Source organism: Phyllobates terribilis, unplaced genomic scaffold (genome assembly GCF_046119375.1).
Source record: "Phyllobates terribilis strain yellow unplaced genomic scaffold, ASM4611937v1 Scaffold_2__4_contigs__length_985480577, whole genome shotgun sequence".
NCBI classification, from domain to species: Eukaryota; Metazoa; Chordata; class Amphibia; order Anura; family Dendrobatidae; genus Phyllobates; species Phyllobates terribilis.
In genome coordinates this window covers 323,585,496-323,605,020 of record NW_027362762.1, presented here as the reverse complement: position 1 = coordinate 323,605,020, position 19,525 = coordinate 323,585,496, and the positions used below count along the sequence as shown (strand labels likewise).

The 19,525-nt window shown below is 47.4% G+C and overlaps 1 protein-coding gene across 1 annotated transcript in view; it reads left to right on the top strand.

Moving 5' to 3' along the window:
• Positions 1-19,525, top strand: part of PCID2 (PCI domain containing 2) — a 67,457-nt gene that overhangs the window by 35,483 nt on the left and 12,449 nt on the right. The window contains exons 8-13 of the mRNA XM_073664408.1: positions 2,337-2,440; positions 3,527-3,602; positions 4,594-4,735; positions 5,171-5,271; positions 6,418-6,491; positions 10,690-10,815. Coding sequence (XP_073520509.1) covers positions 2,337-2,440; positions 3,527-3,602; positions 4,594-4,735; positions 5,171-5,271; positions 6,418-6,491; positions 10,690-10,815 — 623 coding nt within the window. The remainder of the gene's footprint in view (positions 1-2,336; positions 2,441-3,526; positions 3,603-4,593; positions 4,736-5,170; positions 5,272-6,417; positions 6,492-10,689; positions 10,816-19,525) is intronic.

Sequence of the window (19,525 nt, the reverse complement as noted above, 5' to 3'; positions counted from 1 at the left end):
CGGAATACCGCTCCCCAGCCGAGGAGGCTGGCATCCGTCATCACCACTTGCCACTGAACGGGTAGAAAGGATCGACCCTGATGAATGAGTGGGCAAAACAGCCACCAGTTCAGGGACGTCCTGACCAGAGACAAGATCCGAACTGGACGGTCCAGAGAGAGAACTGATCTGTTCCACTGGTATAGGATGGCTTGCTGAAGCTGTCTGGTGCAGAATTGCACGAATGGAATCGCCTCCGACACCTCCACCATCCTTCTCAGGACTACCATAGCCGAGCAGAGAGATGGAGGTTGAGGGGCCTGAAGAGAGCGAACCCCCCCCCACTGGGGGCTGTCCTCTTCTTCTACTTGGGAAGAAAGACCCTTGCCTGAAGCATGTTGAATAGGATGCCGAAGAAGATCAAATGCTGGGTAGGAACAAGACAAGATTTTTCTCCTGTTGACTATCCAGCCAAGACAGTGTATTGAGAGCGATGGAAAGACTTTCCTGGGTCGAGGGAGAAGGATTGAGACTTGATGACGATGTCGTCGATGTAAGGGATGACCACTAGGCCCCCGTCCTGTAGAAGGGCCATTACTGCTGCCATTATCTTTGTGAAGACTCGATATCTTTGGGATGTGAATCTTGTTTTGAAGATTCTTCAGTCTCCGCCTTTTGAACCTATCAGAAAGATCTCTACACTTTTTCATCCTTATAAGGTAGCTTTCCTTATAGCCATCACTTCTATTAGGAGGGCCTTCGAGCCTGTGGCTCTGTCTTGATGTGCTCCTTACCTTATTCTTCATCAGGATAATGTATTGTTGAGGCCAGTACCGTCTTTAATTGTGTTTTTTCCTTAATGAAGACATTATTTTATTTTCCTTTTGTCCGGCACCATCTCATCCTATTGAGAAGGCTCTGCACATGTTGAACGTTGTGAGAGCCGTAAGATATTATTTATTGGCCACTGCCTCATTCAGGCGTTCTGATTCCTTGTTTATTGTACCAGAGGGCCCTCGTAGGGATTTGGCCGCTTCTAATGCGACTATTGCCTGCTGGATCAAGACAGCTATTATCCAGTCCTATAGAGCTAAGGCCAGGATGGCCCTATTTAGGATTAAGGCGCACTGTACACGAGCTGTGGGAGCATCCTGGGCGGTTCATCATCAGGCATCGGCTTTGCAGCTATTTGGGCATCAGTGCATACAGGATCTATACTTTTACCTCTGCAGATGCAAGCCTTGGTAGGAAGATACCACAGGCGGCAGTAGCCCAGACTTCCTCTTCATACTTCAGAGTGTCTCTAGACTTCCACTTGAGGTACGACGGAAGACTAGGTAGTAACAGTATGATATTTAATTCTTTCCCACCCTAGGGGCAGCTTAAGGATGTCCCATGTTTCTTTGTCCCCCAATGAGACGAACGAGAAAAGTAGGTTTTTGGTAGTCACCGTAAAATCTGTTTCTCGTAGTCTTCATTAGACACGGCTCCCTTCTTTGGTTACCAGGTTAAGAGTGCAGTTATGTTTCTTGCCTTAATTCTTTTATTTTCTCCTCTTACTGCTTTCTCACAAAACTGAGGAAGCCTGACTCTAGCAGCCAAGATATAGTCTGCTGGGGAGGAGCCAATTTTATTAAAATGCAATACTAGTATCCGCCTCCAGGTGTCAGCAGACTAGGCATGGTTCTGTGTCCCCAGTGAAGGCTTCGAGATACCGATTTTACGATGAGTACCAAAAATCTACTTTTAGTGCTAAGGGGGCAGTGCTTACAGAACAATACTGCGGAACAATTTAAGACATGCCCCCAGTTAATAATGTGAGTTACGCCCCCTCCATAACGACTAAAAATTAGGGCTAAATGAAAAGGCCCATATCTCTGGATCCGTATCGTGGATTTTAAAAAGATAAAATACCAGATGCTCAGGGGAACAATATGGATAAAATAAAGACAAAACCTGGCCTTCCTTGTCCTTGTGACTGGCTTTCTTTAAAATCATATGATCTGTACTACACTTCACTTTGTGTATCAGTTTCTCACAGTTTACAAGATGTTTTTTGCTTTTTTTCATTTAATGGGGACATCTGTGTTTACTTCCTGAAGAGGAAAATCCGTTTTGTTCATGTCATACTTTACAACTAATTACAAGGATGAGCTCTGATGGAGAAGAAGCCAGAACATGGCAGGAACAGATTCTTATCCACTGGAAGTAAACAATAAAGAATCCTATAAAATGACCTACATCTTAAAAATTCATGATTCCACATATATGATTGCTTCTCAGTATACATTAATAAAGTTTTATTTGCTGAAGCTAAAATCCACTTTTAAACTTTAACTTCATATATTTTTCTTTAGGCCGACCAACAGCTAGCGAAAAAAGGCAAAGGAAAAATTGGAGATATGCTGGAAAAAGCGGCAGAACTGTTGATGAGCTGCTTCAGGGTGTGTGCTAGTGATACGTGAGTATTTCCTTCCTGGAAGTGACCCTATAAAATTAGTTACAATTTGCATTCTCCTAGCTTTATAGCTAAGCTATGGATTAGAACGTGCAGAAAAACTACTCCTTTATTTAGACAGATTACCAGTCCCACTATATATTATTCATATTGCATATCCCTCACCCCCTCAGAAGACCACTTTTTAATGCAATTTTCAGTAGTCTTCTTCAATAGGTTCCAATGTTTTTTATTTTCTAAGCTGCTTAACCCCTTAATGTATATTGATGTAACTGTTAATCTATGCTGGGGTTCTCAGAATATAATTTTATTATTTATTTTACTCGCTTATATAGCATCATTAATTCCACAGCACTTTACAGACATCATCATCATCATCGCTGTCTCCATCGAGGCTCACATTCTAAATTTTCTATCAGTATGGAGTGTGGGAGGAAACCTACGTAAACCCACACAAACACAGGGAGAACATACAAACTCCTTGCAGATGTTATCCTTGGTGAATTTGAACCCAGGATCCCAGCGCTGCAAAGCAACAGTCCTAACCACTGAGCCACCGTCCACATGAGGCAGATGATGGCCGTGGAATACAACAGGCATCTGCAGCTAGCTCCAATCGCTGCTGTTTAACCATATAGATGCTGCTGTCAATCACTGACAGTGGCATTTAAAGGGAACCTGTCACTTGATTCATACTTCCCAAGCCACAAGTAGCATGAATCAGAACCTGGCTGCACCATTGCAGGGATATTTTACTCTGAAACACTCAAGCATTTCAGTGAAAGCATAGTTTTGGGCCGGGTTATACAGATCTCAACATTCTGAGCACTGCTAGATCTGCAGCAGAAAAAACAGTGATTGTATCAAAATGACAGCAAGCAGACCAGTAAGTAGTACATTACTGGAATGAGGCTCTCAGACTACGTAGTAAAAACCTGCTTACATATTCCCTTTAATCGTTTCAAACCACTTAACTATACAATAGAAATCAAGTGACCAATTCCCAGTTTCTGCCTCCTATCACAAGAGTGTCCTTTTACTTTGTTGAGTTTTCTTTGTGTATTTATACTGTATTGCTTTTCACGACAGCCGTGCGGCTTTTGAGGACTCAAAAAAGTGGGGAATGTTATTTCTGGTCAACCAGCTTTTCAAAATTTATTTTAAGGTAAGTTTGTAGTAGTTGATTCTTTTTTTTGAAGAACTTTCCCTGGATTATTTAGTTTAAACTGTTTACCTCCTTCATTTGATGCTGCCACATTGATTCTGGAACAGGTTTTCTTTTTCTTCTGTGCTCCTCTATTCCAAAGTTGTGTCCCCCCTCCAGAAATAAAGGTGCAGATTTTCCCATCAACCAACTGGGCGTAAAGCATAGAACTCTGTGGGTGTGGCTGTGTTCTGATTGGCCAGCACCAGAGTTGAAAATGTACACACCCGCAGAGAAAGTTCTGTGGTACACACCCGCAGAGAAAGTTCTGTGGTACACGCCTGCAGAGAAAGTTCTGTGGTACACGCCCGCAGAGAAAGTTCTGTGGTACACGCCCGCAGAGAAAGTTCTGTGGTACACGCCCGCAGAGAAAGTTCTGTGGTACACGCCCGCAGAGAAAGTTCTGTGGTACACGCCCGCAGAGAAAGTTCTGTGGTACACGCCCGCAGAGAAAGTTCTGTGGTACACGCCTGCAGAGAAAGTTCTGTGGTACACGCCCGCAGAGAAAGTTCTGTGGTACACGCCCGCAGAGAAAGTTCTGTGGTACACGCCTGCAGAGAAAGTTCTGTGGTACACGCCCGCAGAGAAAGCTCTGTGGTGCACGCCTGCAGAGAAAGCTCTGTGGTGCACGCCCGCAGAGAAAGCTCTGTGGTGCACGCCTGCAGAGAAAGTTCTGTGGTGCACGCCCGCAGAGAAAGTTCTGTGGTGCACGCCCGCAGAGAAAGTTCTGTGGTGCACGCCCGCAGAGAAAGCTCTGTGGTGCACACCCAGTTGATTGAAGGGAAAATTTGCACCTTTATTTCTGTGTGGCATAACTTTGGACTGGAGGGGCACAGAAGAAAAAGAAAAATCTGTTTTTTCTCGTAGACCCTTTTCATATTTATAAGGTGCCTTAATCAAGAGTTTGGTGGGTGCTACACGCCTTCATATTCATTTTCTATTTCAAATGCAGATCAGTAAACTCCATTTATGCAAGCCCTTAATCAGAGCAATTGAAAGTTCCAACTTCAAGGACGACTATACTCTTTCACAAAAGGTCACTTACAGATACTATGTGGGTCAGAAAGCCATGTTTGACAGCGAGTTCAAAAAAGGTAAGTTATGTAGAAGTGATAATCCAGCACTAATCTTTATGTAGTTCTCAAACAGTGAAAAGAGTATTGCAGGGCACTGGTACTTTTCTGGACCTTTACATTGATGGCCTATCCTTAGTGCCTGATTGATGGGGTCGCTGGCGGCAATGGGAAGTGCTCAGTTGTGGAGCTGCACAGTGGATGTGGCTGTGGATGTGGCTGTGTACTACACATCCAACCCCTATTAAATCAATGCCAGGTGTCACACCCCCACCAATCAAATATTGGTGACCTATCCTAAGGGTAGGCCATCAGGGTAAAAGTCCCGGATAACCCTTTGTGTATCTAATAATCTAGGCTGTTACACTGAAGTGCCAGACTAGTCCTTTTATCTTTTGTTGGCTTGTAAACAAAATGATTATATAAAATTTTCATTTCCTTTTTTTGTCCCCATAGCTGAGGAATATCTGTCATTTGCCTTTAGGAATTGTCTCCGCTCCTGCCAGAAAAATAAAAGGATGATTCTCATATACCTGCTGCCTGTGAAAATGCTCCTGGTGAGTGTCCGGGGTCTTAGCGGTTTCTGTCGCACATTAGAGTCTGGGAGCTGCTCCTCTTTGTGTGGAGTCTAAAGTCACTTTCAGGTTGATTCACATTTTATTTTAGTTGTAAAAGTCTACTTCTAACAAAGTCATTTCTTACCTCCTGCTTTGTGGTCCTTTTTTATACTCGCCTAGTCTTCTCACCAGTTTCCCTGCTGGAGAACTGGCCCCTGCTGGGTAAACTGCACAGTAGATCAGGCCCCCACTAAAATCCCTGGACCTTTGCCTTGTCACAAGTTCACTTTACTGTATTAAATGGCCATGAAAGCGACACTCCAGTCTCACATAATAATGTAACAGTGATGATTTGAAGATTCATCATGCTACCGATCGGCTGGGGGCATGTATTGGAGAAGTACTGCGGCCATGTGGGGAAAGAAGAGGAGCCCTGAAATCCGTGGATTGCCGCCACAATGATAAAAAGGAGGCACCAAATCAATACTAATCATTCCGTCGGTGGTGTTAAACCCTTATGTCATTCTAGAGGGCACCTTTACTCTGCTAGATATGGGTTTACTTCACCAGTACTTAGTGTCTGTGGTGGCTACTTAACAACTGTGTGTAGTAAAGATGACGATCACTGTGTTATAGATTATAAAGACCCCCATATACTTTAGATAACTGTTGGCTAAACAAGGGTCCAGCCAATCGCTCAGCTGGCAGCTGTCTCTCCCAACTCTCCCATGCACAGGAGCGCTCGCTCTGCCAGGTATCTATAATCTCAAGGAAGAACAGGTATAGGCGGTCCGAAATTGGACATGCTGGATTCTTCTGTCCCCGAACATCATCTGCTGGGGAGACTCGGAGGGCCGGGGCTATACACATTAAATGATTCCCGAACCCATCTGTATTGGCAAGTTTGCCCAATGTTACTCTAATGTGCATGGGGCTTTAAGCCAAGTGGGGTATGAGCTGTACAGAGAATATTTTGCCTTTTCATTGTTCATATTCTGTGTACCCCGAACAGTTAGGCGCTGCTACATCTGCTGATGCTTAGTTATAAAGCATTTATTCCTAATCTGATATTTACTAAATGTGTTGTGTACTCTGCATTACCTGAATATAAATACAGTGTGTGACTGGTTTTCCGTTAACCCTTAGGGTCACATGCCAACCATTCAGCTTCTGAAAAAATATGACCTGATGCAGTTTGCAGAAGTGACGAAAGCTGTCCGGTATGTACATTCTGCTTTTCTCTGTAAGGAACAGATTTTTTTTTCTGAAATGCGTCAGTGATCGATCTTGACCTTCTTGTAGACCTGTAGGAATCAGGGACTCTTAAAAGGAATTGATTGACGACTTATTCTTAGTATAGAAATTCCCAGCTGTTATCAGTTTTGGCTGCTTGAAGTCAACAGTACATGGAGCCGGAACATCACAGCTTTGTTCACTATGTTGTGGTTGTTCCCAGATACTGAAGCTCCTATTCACGTTAATAAGAGCTGTATCACCAGAGAACAGCTACAACACACAGAGCGGTTTTGGCTCTTTTCACGGTTTACTGCTGACGTCACTGAAACTGATCCCCGACAGATCTGATATTGATGACCTGTACTATGGGTGGATCATCAATATTTTAACACTGCAAAACCGCTTTAAAATTCGGCCACAAATTAACTGTATTAGGTTCAAAAGAGCAGTGGATAACCTGTGTACTTGTCAGCAGCTTTTACTTATAAATTGCCATGTCAGTGTCAGCCAGCCTCCTCCTGTGATGGTTGCAGACAGTCTAGCACAGAGCACAGCAGCGTAAAGGAGCAGCATGATTGCGCCTGGTGGTGGTGGAGCAAGTGCAGGTTACTGATGTAGTTGCTGGTATCTAAGGACATCTGTAAAATACCTAGGGACATAAACAAAAGTTTATATTCGCTAAGAAAAAGCAGATATCTTGAAAACGTTGAAGCCAAAAGTATATTTTAAAGTTGGTATACTTCACATTTTACTTTGATTAAAGGGTAGTTTAAACTTTTATTTATTTTCATAATTTTGTCCAGCATGGGAAGTTCTGAAACATTGCAAATCTCTTTATTAGGGAATTTGTCTTCATTTCTGTAAAGTAATTGCATGTAAGTGGCTTCCAAACCCCTGCTTTTCCTCAGTATTTTTGCCACCCTTTAGCTGCATTGGTATCAGAATGTACGGTACTTATTTGGAGCACAGGTCATGGCAGTGAAATGGACAGCACCTTTGTCTCATTAACACTGGGGATAAGCTGCTGCAGGAGACTTTCCATAGCACAACATTTAGAGGAGGAGACAGATGCTGACCCTTTCACTGCTATCATCTGTACTCCAGATGATATCAATTAAGCTGAAGTCAGACAAATAGACAGTTAATGTTACAGGTTGAAGTCAAATCTCCTAAGTGGAATCCATACATCTGCTTTTCTCCAGTCTGTCTACCTTCAGCTGTATTGATATCATAACATATTAATTTGGAGTAAAGATGATGGCAGTGAAAGGGTCAGAACCTGTCTCCTTCTCTGAGTGTTGTGCTTATCAGAACAGTTTCCTGCAGTGGCTTACCCCAGAGTAAGAGAGACACAGGTGCTGAGATGACCCTTTCACTGCCATCATCTGTACTCCAAATGAGTACATTATGATATCAATGCAGCTGAAGTCAGACAAATAAACTGGGAAAAACCAAGGGTTCAGAAGCCACTTGCATGCAGTTTTTTTTACACAAATGAAGACAAATCTCCTAAGTGGAATCCATACATCTGCTTTTCCCCAGTCTGTCTACCTCCAACTGTAATGATATTAGAATGTACTCATTTGGAGTACAGATGATGGCAGTGAACGCTCTGATCATTTGGAATTCATACATCTGCTTTTTCCCAGACTATTTTCCTGCCTTTAGTTGCATTGATATCAGAGTGGAAATCCTATGAGCATTGAATCCTTATTCCCCACAGCGCTGTTACAGTGTACCCTATGCAGTCTGTCTGAAGAAAGTCCTTTTGACCGAAACGTCACTGTTTTTGGATTCCTTTGCTAATAAATCTGACATTATATTTCTGCAACTCAATGAGTGCTGGATTCTTTCTTCACTGATATCAGAATGTATAATTTAGAGTAGAGATGATGGCAGTGAAGGGGTCACGGCCAACTACAGACCTGTTTCCAATCTTCCCTTTATCTCTAAACTCCTGGAACGCCTGGTCCATTCCTGTCTAATCCACTATCTCTCAGATAACTCTCTTCTTGACCCTTTACAATCTGGTTTCTTCTCTTTACATTCTACTGAAACTGCCCTCACTAAAGTCTCTAATGATCTACTAACAGCTAAATCTAATGGTCACTGCTCCCTGCTGATTCTCCTGGATCTCTCTGCAGCATTCGACACTGTGGATCACCAGCTCCTCCTCACTATGCTCCGCACTATTGGCCTCAAGGACACTGTTCTCTCCTGGTTCTCCTCCTATCTCTCTGACCGCGCCTTCTCTGTGTCTTTTGCCGGCTCCTCCTCCTCTCTCCTTCCCCTTACTGTCGGGGTTCCTCAAGGATCAGTCCTAGGCCCCCTTCTTTTCTCCTTATACACCGCTCCCATTGGACAAACAATCAGCAGATTCAGTTTTCAGTACCATCTCTATGCTGATGACACCCAATTATACACCTCTGCTCCGGACATCACCCCTGCATTACTACAAAAGACCAGTGATTGTCTTTCTGCTGTGTCTAACATCATGTCCTCCCTTTGTCTAAAACTGAATCTGTCAAAAACTGAACTACTCGTCTGTCCTCCCTCCACTAACCTACCTGTGCCCGATATTGCCATTTCCGTTTGTGGCTCAACCATTACTCCCCAGCATCAAGCCTGCTGTCTTGGGGTCATTTTTGATTCAGATCTTTCTTTCACTCCTCACATCAAATCACTCGCTCGTTCATGTCATCTACACCTCAAAAACATCTCAAGAATCAGGACTTTTCTCACCTTTGACTCGGCAAAAACTCTTACTGTAGCTCTTATTCATTCTCGTCTGGACTACTGCAACTCTCTACTTATCGGGCTCCCTCTTACTAAACTCTCCCCTTTCCAATCCGTCCTTCACGGAGCAGCAAGGATCATATTCCTCGCCAAACGCTACACCGATGCCTATGCCAGTCATTGCATTGGTTGCCCATCCAATATAGAGTTCAATTTAAACTTATCTCGCTTACCCACAAAGCGCTCCATGCTTCAGTACCCCCCTACATCTCCTCCCTTGTCTCAGTCTACCACCCTACACGTGCCCTCCGTTCTGCCAGTGACTTAAAACTAAAATCCTCCATAATCCGAACTTCCCACTCCCGTCTCCAAGATTTCTCGCGTGCTGCGCCAATTCTTTGGAATGCACTACCCAGGACAGTTCGATTAATTCCCAATACCCACAGTTTCAAGCGGACCCTAAAAACCCATTTCTTTAGACTGGCGTATCGCCTCCACACACTATCTGTCCACCCCAGTTGTCCATCCCAGTTTTCCCCCATATTAAAATCTTCTTCAATTTCAGGTTCATACCATCCATGCACTTAATAGCCTCGATCAGGACTGTACACATACTGGCAGGCGACCAGTCCATGTATTATTATCTATCCTATTTAGTATTATTATTTATCCTATTTAGTATATCAAGGCTGCATTATACAATATATGTACATTCTACCTTTTGTGTCTCCCCCATTTCCTCATAGACTGTAAGCTTGCGAGCAGGGCCCTCACTCCTTTTGATATGAGATATGTTTATTCTGTATTGTCTGTATAAGTCCCCGCTAAAATTTGTAAAGTGCTGCGGAATATGTTGGCGCTATAAAAATAAAAATTATTATTATATTATAAGGGGTCAGCACCTGTCTCTTCCTCTGAGTGCTATGCTTATCAGAACAATCTCCTGCAGCAGCTTATCCCCAGACAAAGCTCTGATCATTTGTCTCACTAGCTCTGATGACCCTAATGGGGCCATTGAACCTAATGAGGGAGACAGTCACTCTGTGCTCTTTCTGACCTCATTTACCTTAGTGTCCTCATTTTTGTATTTGCTTGAAAAAGTCTAATACTGCCTAAAATATTGTCAGAGTGAGCACAAAGTTACTCTGTCCACCTCATTAAAGTCATTAAAGTTTATAAGGACATCAGACAGAAGCCCCAATGGAATCACTGACGTGTGTCAAAAACGTGATGTGAACGTAGCCTTAATCATCGATGTTCTGTTGAAGCAACCAATCTGAATTGTCCATAAAATCTGTTGCATATGCAGCTCCCTGTTTGCCCATCTGACAGTATTATTGGGAACATCAGGACCATTTACTTAGTACGCTGTATTGAGGATGTTTTCTTTGAAGTGATATACAATGCCACAAGGCCCCTTTTTCATTTCATTGTTTGTCTTCTCAGTGATGGGAATCTTTTACTGCTGACCGAGGCTTTGACCAAACATGAAACTTTTTTCATCCGTTGTGGCATCTTCCTGATCCTGGAAAAATTGAAGATAATCACACACAGGAATCTTTTTAAGAAAGTGTAAGTTTACTTTGCCAGTGTAGGAATCTCAAGGTACAGCATCGCAGCTTAATTCGGTCATACATATTACTTCCATGTGGCAGTTACTTGTCTGGAAAGATTTAGGGTAATTGCACACCATGGGTAATACAGTCCAAACTAAATTAATGATATTTTTAAAATCTTAACTATGCTTTGCTTTAATGCTTTCATTTACTGTACATAAATTGGCCTTTGGCACGGATTTCGAAACCTTCCAAATCTTTGTGCAGAATTACTGTTGGTTTTACCCTTTCCATTGCACCAAAATCCACTTATAACAATTGTTGATTTAGCCGCACAGCAGAAAATCCTCGACAAATTAGTAACTGGTCCATTTTCCCTTAGGTGTGCATACACTTTTCTGTGACCGTAGTGGACATCCAAGAAAATCAGATTCAGTTTACTTTACATTATTGGTTTTGTATAGAGAACAGAACATAGGTTTGGAGAGAACGCTGTTAGCAAAAGGCCGCAAATCATAGCTTTCACCTGTAGATGTTGCATGTTCAGCTTGCAAAAAAAGACTCCAATAGTGTGATTGTATTATGAATAGGGATGAGCGGACCATACCCAAACTTTATTCCAAAGTTCAGCACCAGAACTGTACCTGAATTTGAAACAGAACCCCATTGAAAACAATGGGGAACCGAACCTTGCTGGGAGAAATCTCTCTCGCTCTCCCTCTCGATCTCTCTAGCTCTCCCTCTCGATCTCTCTAGCTCTCCCTCTCGATCTCTCTCTCTAGCTCTCCCTCTCGATCTCTCTCTCTAGCTCTCCCTCTCGATCTCTCTCTCTAGCTCTCCCTCTCGATCTCTCTCTAGCTCTCCCTCTCGATCTCTCTCTAGCTCTCCCTCTCGATCTCTCTCTAGCTCTCCCTCTCGATCTCTCTCTAGCTCTCCCTCTATATCTCTCTCTAGCTCTCCCTCTCGATCTCGATCTCTCACTAGCTCTCCCTCTCGATCTCTCACTAGCTCTCCCTCTCGATCTCTCACTAGCTCTCCCTCTCGATCTCTCACTAGCTCTCCCTCTCGATCTCGATCTCTCACTAGCTCTCCCTCTCGATCTCTCTCTAGCTCTCCCTCTCGATCTCGATCTCTCACTAGCTCTCCCTCTCGATCTCGATCTCTCACTAGCTCTCCCTCTCGATCTCTCACTAGCTCTCCCTCTTGATCTCTCTCTAGCTCTCCCTCTCGATCTCGATCTCTCTCTAGCTCTCCCTCTCGATCTCGATCTCTCACTAGCTCTCCCTCTCGATCTCTCACTAGCTCTCCCTCTCGATCTCGATCTCTCACTAGCTCTCCCTCTCGATCTCGATCTCTCACTAGCTCTCCCTCTCGATCTCGATCTCTCACTAGCTCTCCCTCTCGATCTCTCACTAGCTCTCCCTCTTGATCTCTCACTAGCTCTCCCTCTCGATCTCGATCTCTCACTAGCTCTCCCTCTCGATCTCTCACTAGCTCTCCCTCTCGATCTCTCACTAGCTCTCCCTCTCGATCTCGATCTCTCTCTAGCTCTCCCTCTCGATCTCGATCTCTCACTAGCTCTCCCTCTCGATCTCGATCTCTCACTAGCTCTCCCTCTCGATCTCTCACTAGCTCTCCCTCTTGATCTCTCTCTAGCTCTCCCTCTCGATCTCGATCTCTCTCTAGCTCTCCCTCTCGATCTCGATCTCTCTCTAGCTCTCCCTCTCGATCTCGATCTCTCTCTAGCTCTCCCTCTCGATCTCTCTCTAGCTCTCCCTCTCGATCTCGATCTCTCACTAGCTCTCCCTCTCGATCTCTCTCTAGCTCTCCCTCTCGATCTCGATCTCTCACTAGCTCTCCCTCTCGATCTCGATCTCTCACTAGCTCTCCCTCTCGATCTCTCACTAGCTCTCCCTCTTGATCTCTCTCTAGCTCTCCCTCTCGATCTCGATCTCTCTCTAGCTCTCCCTCTCGATCTCGATCTCTCACTAGCTCTCCCTCTCGATCTCTCACTAGCTCTCCCTCTCGATCTCGATCTCTCACTAGCTCTCCCTCTCGATCTCGATCTCTCACTAGCTCTCCCTCTCGATCTCTCACTAGCTCTCCCTCTTGATCTCTCACTAGCTCTCCCTCTCGATCTCGATCTCTCACTAGCTCTCCCTCTCGATCTCTCACTAGCTCTCCCTCTCGATCTCTCACTAGCTCTCCCTCTCGATCTCTCACTAGCTCTCCCTCTCGATCTCTCTCTAGCTCTCCCTCTCGATCTCGATCTCTCACTAGCTCTCCCTCTCGATCTCGATCTCTCACTAGCTCTCCCTCTCGATCTCTCACTAGCTCTCCCTCTTGATCTCTCTCTAGCTCTCCCTCTCGATCTCGATCTCTCTCTAGCTCTCCCTCTCGATCTCGATCTCTCTCTAGCTCTCCCTCTCGATCTCTCTCTAGCTCTCCCTCTCGATCTCGATCTCTCACTAGCTCTCCCTCTCGATCTCTCTCTAGCTCTCCCTCTCGATCTCGATCTCTCACTAGCTCTCCCTCTCGATCTCGATCTCTCACTAGCTCTCCCTCTCGATCTCGATCTCTCACTAGCTCTCCCTCTCGATCTCTCACTAGCTCTCCCTCTTGATCTCTCTCTAGCTCTCGATCTCGATCTCTCTCTAGCTCTCCCTCTCGATCTCGATCTCTCACTAGCTCTCCCTCTCGATCTCTCACTAGCTCTCCCTCTCGATCTCTCACTAGCTCTCCCTCTCGATCTCGATCTCTCACTAGCTCTCCCTCTCGATCTCTCACTAGCTCTCCCTCTTGATCTCTCACTAGCTCTCCCTCTCGATCTCGATCTCTCACTAGCTCTCCCTCTCGATCTCTCACTAGCTCTCCCTCTCGATCTCTCACTAGCTCTCGATCTCGATCTCTCACTAGCTCTCCCTCTCGATCTCTCTCTAGCTCTCCCTCTCGATCTCGATCTCTCACTAGCTCTCCCTCTCGATCTCGATCTCTCACTAGCTCTCCCTCTCGATCTCTCACTAGCTCTCCCTCTTGATCTCTCTCTAGCTCTCCCTCTCGATCTCGATCTCTCTCTAGCTCTCCCTCTCGATCTCGATCTCTCTCTAGCTCTCCCTCTCGATCTCGATCTCTCTCTAGCTCTCCCTCTCGATCTCTCTCTAGCTCTCCCTCTCGATCTCTCTCTAGCTCTCCCTCTCGATCTCTCTCTAGCTCTCCCTCTCGATCTCTCTCTAGCTCTCCCTCTCGATCTCTCTCTAGCTCTCCCTCTCTCTCTAGCTCTCCCTCTCGATCTCTCTCTAGCTCTCCCTCTCGATCTCTCTCTAGCTCTCCCTCTCGATCTCGATCTCTCACTAGCTCTCGATCTCGATCTCTCACTAGCTCTCGATCTCGATCTCTCACTAGCTCTCGATCTCGATCTCTCACTAGCTCTCCCCTCGATCTCTCACTAGCTCTCCCTCTCGATCTCGATCTCTCACTAGCTCTCGATCTCTCACTAGCTCTTCCTCTCGATCTCGATCTCTCACTAGCTCTCCCTCTCGATCTCGATCTCTCACTAGCTCTCCCTCTCGATCTCGATCTCTCACTAGCTCTCCCTCTCGATCTCGATCTCTCACTAGCTCTCCCTCTCGATCTCTCACTAGCTCTCCCTCTCGATCTCGATCTCTCACTAGCTCTCCCTCTCGATCTCTCACTAGCTCTCCCTCTCGATCTCGATCTCTCACTAGCTCTCCCTCTCGATCTCTGTCTAGCTCTCCCTCTCGATCTCGATCTCTCACTAGCTCTCGATCTCGATCTCTCACTAGCTCTCCCTCTCGATCTCTCACTAGCTCTCCCTCTCGATCTCGATCTCTCACTAGCTCTCCCTCTCGATCTCTCACTAGCTCTCCCTCTCGATCTCGATCTCTCACTAGCTCTCCCTCTCGATCTCTCTCTAGCTCTCCCTCTCTATCTCGATCTCTCACTAGCTCTCCCTCTCGATCTCGATCTCTCACTAGCTCTCCCTCTCGATCTCGATCTCTCTCTAGCTCTCCCTCTCGATCTCTCTCTAGCTCTCCCTCTCTTTAGCTCTCCCTCTCTCTCTAGCTCTCCCTCTCTCTCTAGCTCTCCCTCTCTCTCTCCCTCTCGATCTCTCTCTAGCTCTCCCTCTCGATCTCTCTCTAGCTCTCCCTCTCGATCTCTCTCTAGCTCTCCCTCTCGATCTCGATCTCTCACTAGCTCTCCCTCTCGATCTCGATCTCTCACTAGCTCTCCCTCTCCCTCTCGATCTCTCTCTAGCTCTCCCTCTCGATCTCGATCTCTCTCTAGCTCTCGATCTCTCTCTAGCTCTCCCTCTCGATCTCTCTCTAGCTCTCCCTCTCGATCTCTCTCTAGCTCTCCCTCTCGATCTCTCTCTAGCTCTCCCTCTCGATCTCTCTCTAGCTCTCCCTCTCTCTCTCTAGCTCTCCCTCTCTCTCTCTAGCTCTCCCTCTCTCTCTCTAGCTCTCCCTCTCTCTCTCTAGCTCTCCCTCTCGATCTCTCACTAGCTCTCGATCTCGATCTCTCACTAGCTCTACCTCTCGATCTCGATCTCTCACTAGCTCTCGATCTCGATCTCTCACTAGCTCTCCCTCTCGATCTCGATCTCTCACTAGCTCTCCCTCTCGATCTCGATCTCTCACTAGCTCTCCCTCTCGATCTCGATCTCTCACTAGCTCTCCCTCTCGATCTCGATCTCTCTCTAGCTCTCCCTCTCGATCTCTCTCTAGCTCTCCCTCTCGATCTCTCTCTAGCTCTCCCTCTCGATCTCTCTCTAGCTCTCCCTCTCGATCTCTCTCTAGCTCTCCCTCTCTCTCTAGCTCTCCCTCTCTCTCTAGCTCTCCCTCTCTCTCTCTAGCTCTCCCTCTCCCTCTCTCTCTCTCTAGCTCTCCCTCTAGCTCTCTCTAGCTCTCCCTCTCTCTCTAGCTCTCCCTCTCTCTCTAGCTCTCCCTCTCTCTCTAGCTCTCCCTCTCTCTCTCCCTCTCGATCTCTCTCTAGCTCTCCCTCTCGATCTCTCTCTAGCTCTCCCTCTCGATCTCTCTCTCTAACTCTCCCTCTCGATCTCTCTAGCTCTCCCTCTCGATCTCTCTCTAGCTCTCCCTCTCGATCTCTCTCTAGCTCTCGCTCTCGATCTCTCTCTAGCTCTCCCTCTCGATCTCTCTCTAGCTCTCCCTCTCGATCTCTCTCTAGCTCTCCCTCTCGATCTCTCTCTAGCTCTCCCTCTCGATCTCTCTCTAGCTCTCCCTCTCGATCTCTCTCTAGCTCTCCCTCTCGATCTCTCTCTAGCTCTCCCTCTCGATCTCTCTCTAGCTCTCCCTCTCGATCTCTCTCTAGCTCTCCCTCTCGATCTCTCTCTAGCTCTCCCTCTCGATCTCTCTCTAGCTCTCCCTCTCGATCTCTCTCTAGCTCTCCCTCTCGATCTCTCTCTAGCTCTCCCTCTCGATCTCTCTCTAGCTCTCCCTCTCGATCTCTCTCTAGCTCTCCCTCTCGATCTCTCTCTAGCTCTCCCTCTCGATCTCTCTCTAGCTCTCCCTCTCGATCTCTCTCTAGCTCTCCCTCTCGATCTCTCTCTAGCTCTCCCTCTCGATCTCTCTCTAGCTCTCCCTCTCGATCTCTCTCTAGCTCTCCCTCTCGATCTCTCTCTAGCTCTCCCTCTCGATCTCTCTCTAGCTCTCCCTCTCGATCTCTCTCTAGCTCTCCCTCTCGATCTCTCTCTAGCTCTCCCTCTCGATCTCTCTCTAGCTCTCCCTCTCGATCTCTCTCTAGCTCTCCCTCTCGATCTCTCTCTAGCTCTCCCTCTCGATCTCTCTCTAGCTCTCCCTCTCGATCTCTCTCTAGCTCTCCCTCTCGATCTCTCTCTAGCTCTCCCTCTCGATCTCTCTCTAGCTCTCCCTCTCGATCTCTCTCTAGCTCTCCCTCTCGATCTCTCTCTAGCTCTCCCTCTCGATCTCTCTCTAGCTCTCCCTCTCGATCTCTCTCTAGCTCTCCCTCTCGATCTCTCTCTAGCTCTCCCTCTCGATCTCTCTCTAGCTCTCCCTCTCGATCTCTCTCTAGCTCTCCCGCTCGATCTCTCTCTAGCTCTCCCTCTCGATCTCTCTCTAGCTCTCCCTCTCGATCTCTCTCTAGCTCTCCCTCTCGATCTCTCTCTAGCTCTCCCTCTCGATCTCTCTCTAGCTCTCCCTCTCGATCTCTCTCTAGCTCTCCCTCTCGATCTCTCTCTAGCTCTCCCTCTCGATCTCTCTCTAGCTCTCCCTCTCTCTCTCTCTAGCTCTCCCTCTCTCTCTCTCTAGCTCTCCCTCTCTCTCTCTCTAGCTCTCCCTCTCCCTCTCTCTCTCTCTAGCTCTCCCTCTCCCTCTCTCTCTCTCTAGCTCTCCCTCTCCCTCTAGCTCTCTCTCTAGCTCTCCCTCTCTCTCTTGCTCTCCCTCTCTCTAGCTCTCCCTCTCTTTAGCTCTCCCTCTCTCTCTAGCTCTCCCTCTCTCTCTAGCTCTCCCTCTCGATCTCTCTCTAGCTCTCCCTCTCGATCTCTCTCTAGCTCTCCTTCTCGATCTCTCTCTAGCTCTCCCTCTCGATCTCTCTCTAGCTCTCCCTCTCGATCTCTCTCTAGCTCTCCCTCTCGATCTCTCTCTAGCTCTCCCTCTCGATCTCTCTCTAGCTCTCCCTCTCCCTCTCTCTCTAGCTCTCCCTCTCCCTCTCTCTCTAGCTCTCCCTCTCTCTCTAGCTCTCCCTCTCTCTCTAGCTCTCCCTCTCTCTCTAGCTCTCCCTCTCTCTCTAGCTCTCCCTCTCTCTCTAGCTCTCCCTCTAGCTCTCCCTCTCTCTCTAGCTCTCCCTCTCTCTCTAGCTCTCCCTCTAGCTCTCCCTCTCTCTCTAGCTCTCCCTCTCTCTCTAGCTCTCGATCTCTCTCTAGCTCTCTCTCTCGATCTCTCTCTCTAGCTCTCCCTCTCGATCTCTCTCTCTAGCTCTCCCTCTCGATCTCTCTAGCTCTCCCTCTCGATCTCTCTCTCTAGCTCTCCCTCTCGATCTCTCTCTCTAGCTCTCCCTCTCGATGTCTCTCTAGCTCTCCCTCTCTCTCTAGCTCTCCCTCTCTCTCTAGCTCTCCCTCTCTCTCTAGCTCTCCCTCTCTCTCTAGCTCTCCCTCTCTCTCTAGCTCTCCCTCTCTCTCTAGCTCTCCCTCTCTCTCTAGCTCTCCCTCTCGATCTAGCTCTCCCTCTCGATCTAGCTCTCCCTCTCGATCTAGCTCTCCCTCTCGATCTAGCTCTCCCTCTCGATCTAGCTCTCCCTCTCGATCTAGCTCTCCCTCTCGATCTAGCTCTCCCTCTCGATCTAGCTCTCCCTCTCGATCTAGCTCTCCCTCTCGATCTAGCTCTCCCTCTCGATCTCTCTCTAGCTCTCCCTCTCGAGCTCTCTCTAGCTCTCCCTCTCGAGCTCTCTCTAGCTCTCCCTCTCGATCTCTCTCTAGCTCTCCCTCTCGATCTCGATCTCTCACTAGCTCTCCCTCTCGATCTCTCACTAGCTCTCCCTCTCCCTCTCGATCTCTCACTAGCTCTCCCTCTCGATCTCTCACTAGCTCTCCCTCTCGATCTCGATCTCTCTCTAGCTCTCCCTCTCGATCTCGATCTCTCTCTAGCTCTCCCTCTCGATCTCGATCTCTCTCTAGCTCTCGATCTCTCTCTAGCTCTCCCTCTCGATCTCGATCTCTCACTAGCTCTCCCTCTCGATCTCTCACTAGCTCTCCCTCTCGATCTCGATCTCTCACTAGCTCTCCCTCTCGATCTCGATCTCTCACTAGCTCTCCCTCTCGATCTCTCTCTAGCTCTCCCTCTCGATCTCTCTCTAGCTCTCCCTCTCGATCTCTCTCTCTAGCTCTCCCTCTCGATCTCTCTCTCTAGCTCTCTCTCTCTAGCTCTCCCTCTCGATGTCTCTCTAGCTCTCCCTCTCGATGTCTCTCTAGCTCTCCCTCTCTCTCTAGCTCTCCCTCTCTCTCTAGCTCTCCCTCTCTCTCTAGCTCTCCCTCTCGATCTAGCTCTCCCTCTCGATCTAGCTCTCCCTCTCGATCTAGCTCTCCCTCTCGATCTAGCTCTCCCTCTCGATCTAGCTCTCCCTCTCGATCTAGCTCTCCCTCTCGATCTAGCTCTCCCTCTCGATCTAGCTCTCCCTCTCGATCTCTCTCTAGCTCTCCCTCTCGAGCTCTCTCTAGCTCTCCCTCTCGAGCTCTCTCTAGCTCTCCCTCTCGATCTCGATCTCTCACTAGCTCTCCCTCTCGATCTCGATCTCTCACTAGCTCTCCCTCTCCCTCTCGATCTCTCACTAGCTCTCCCTCTCGATCTCTCACTAGCTCTCCCTCTCGATCTCGATCTCTCACTAGCTCTCCCTCTCGATCTCGATCTCTCTCTAGCTCTCCCTCTCGATCTCGATCTCTCTCTAGCTCTCGATCTCGATCTCTCTCTAGCTCTCCCTCTCGATCTCGATCTCTCACTAGCTCTCCCTCTCGATCTCTCACTAGCTCTCCCTCTCGATCTCGATCTCTCACTAGCTCTCCCTCTCGATCTCGATCTCTCACTAGCTCTCCCTCTCGATCTCTCTCTAGCTCTCCCTCTCGATCTCTCTCTAGCTCTCCCTCTCGATCTCTCTCTCTAGCTCTCCCTCTCGATCTCTCTCTCTAGCTCTCTCTCTCTAGCTCTCCCTCTCGATGTCTCTCTAGCTCTCCCTCTCGA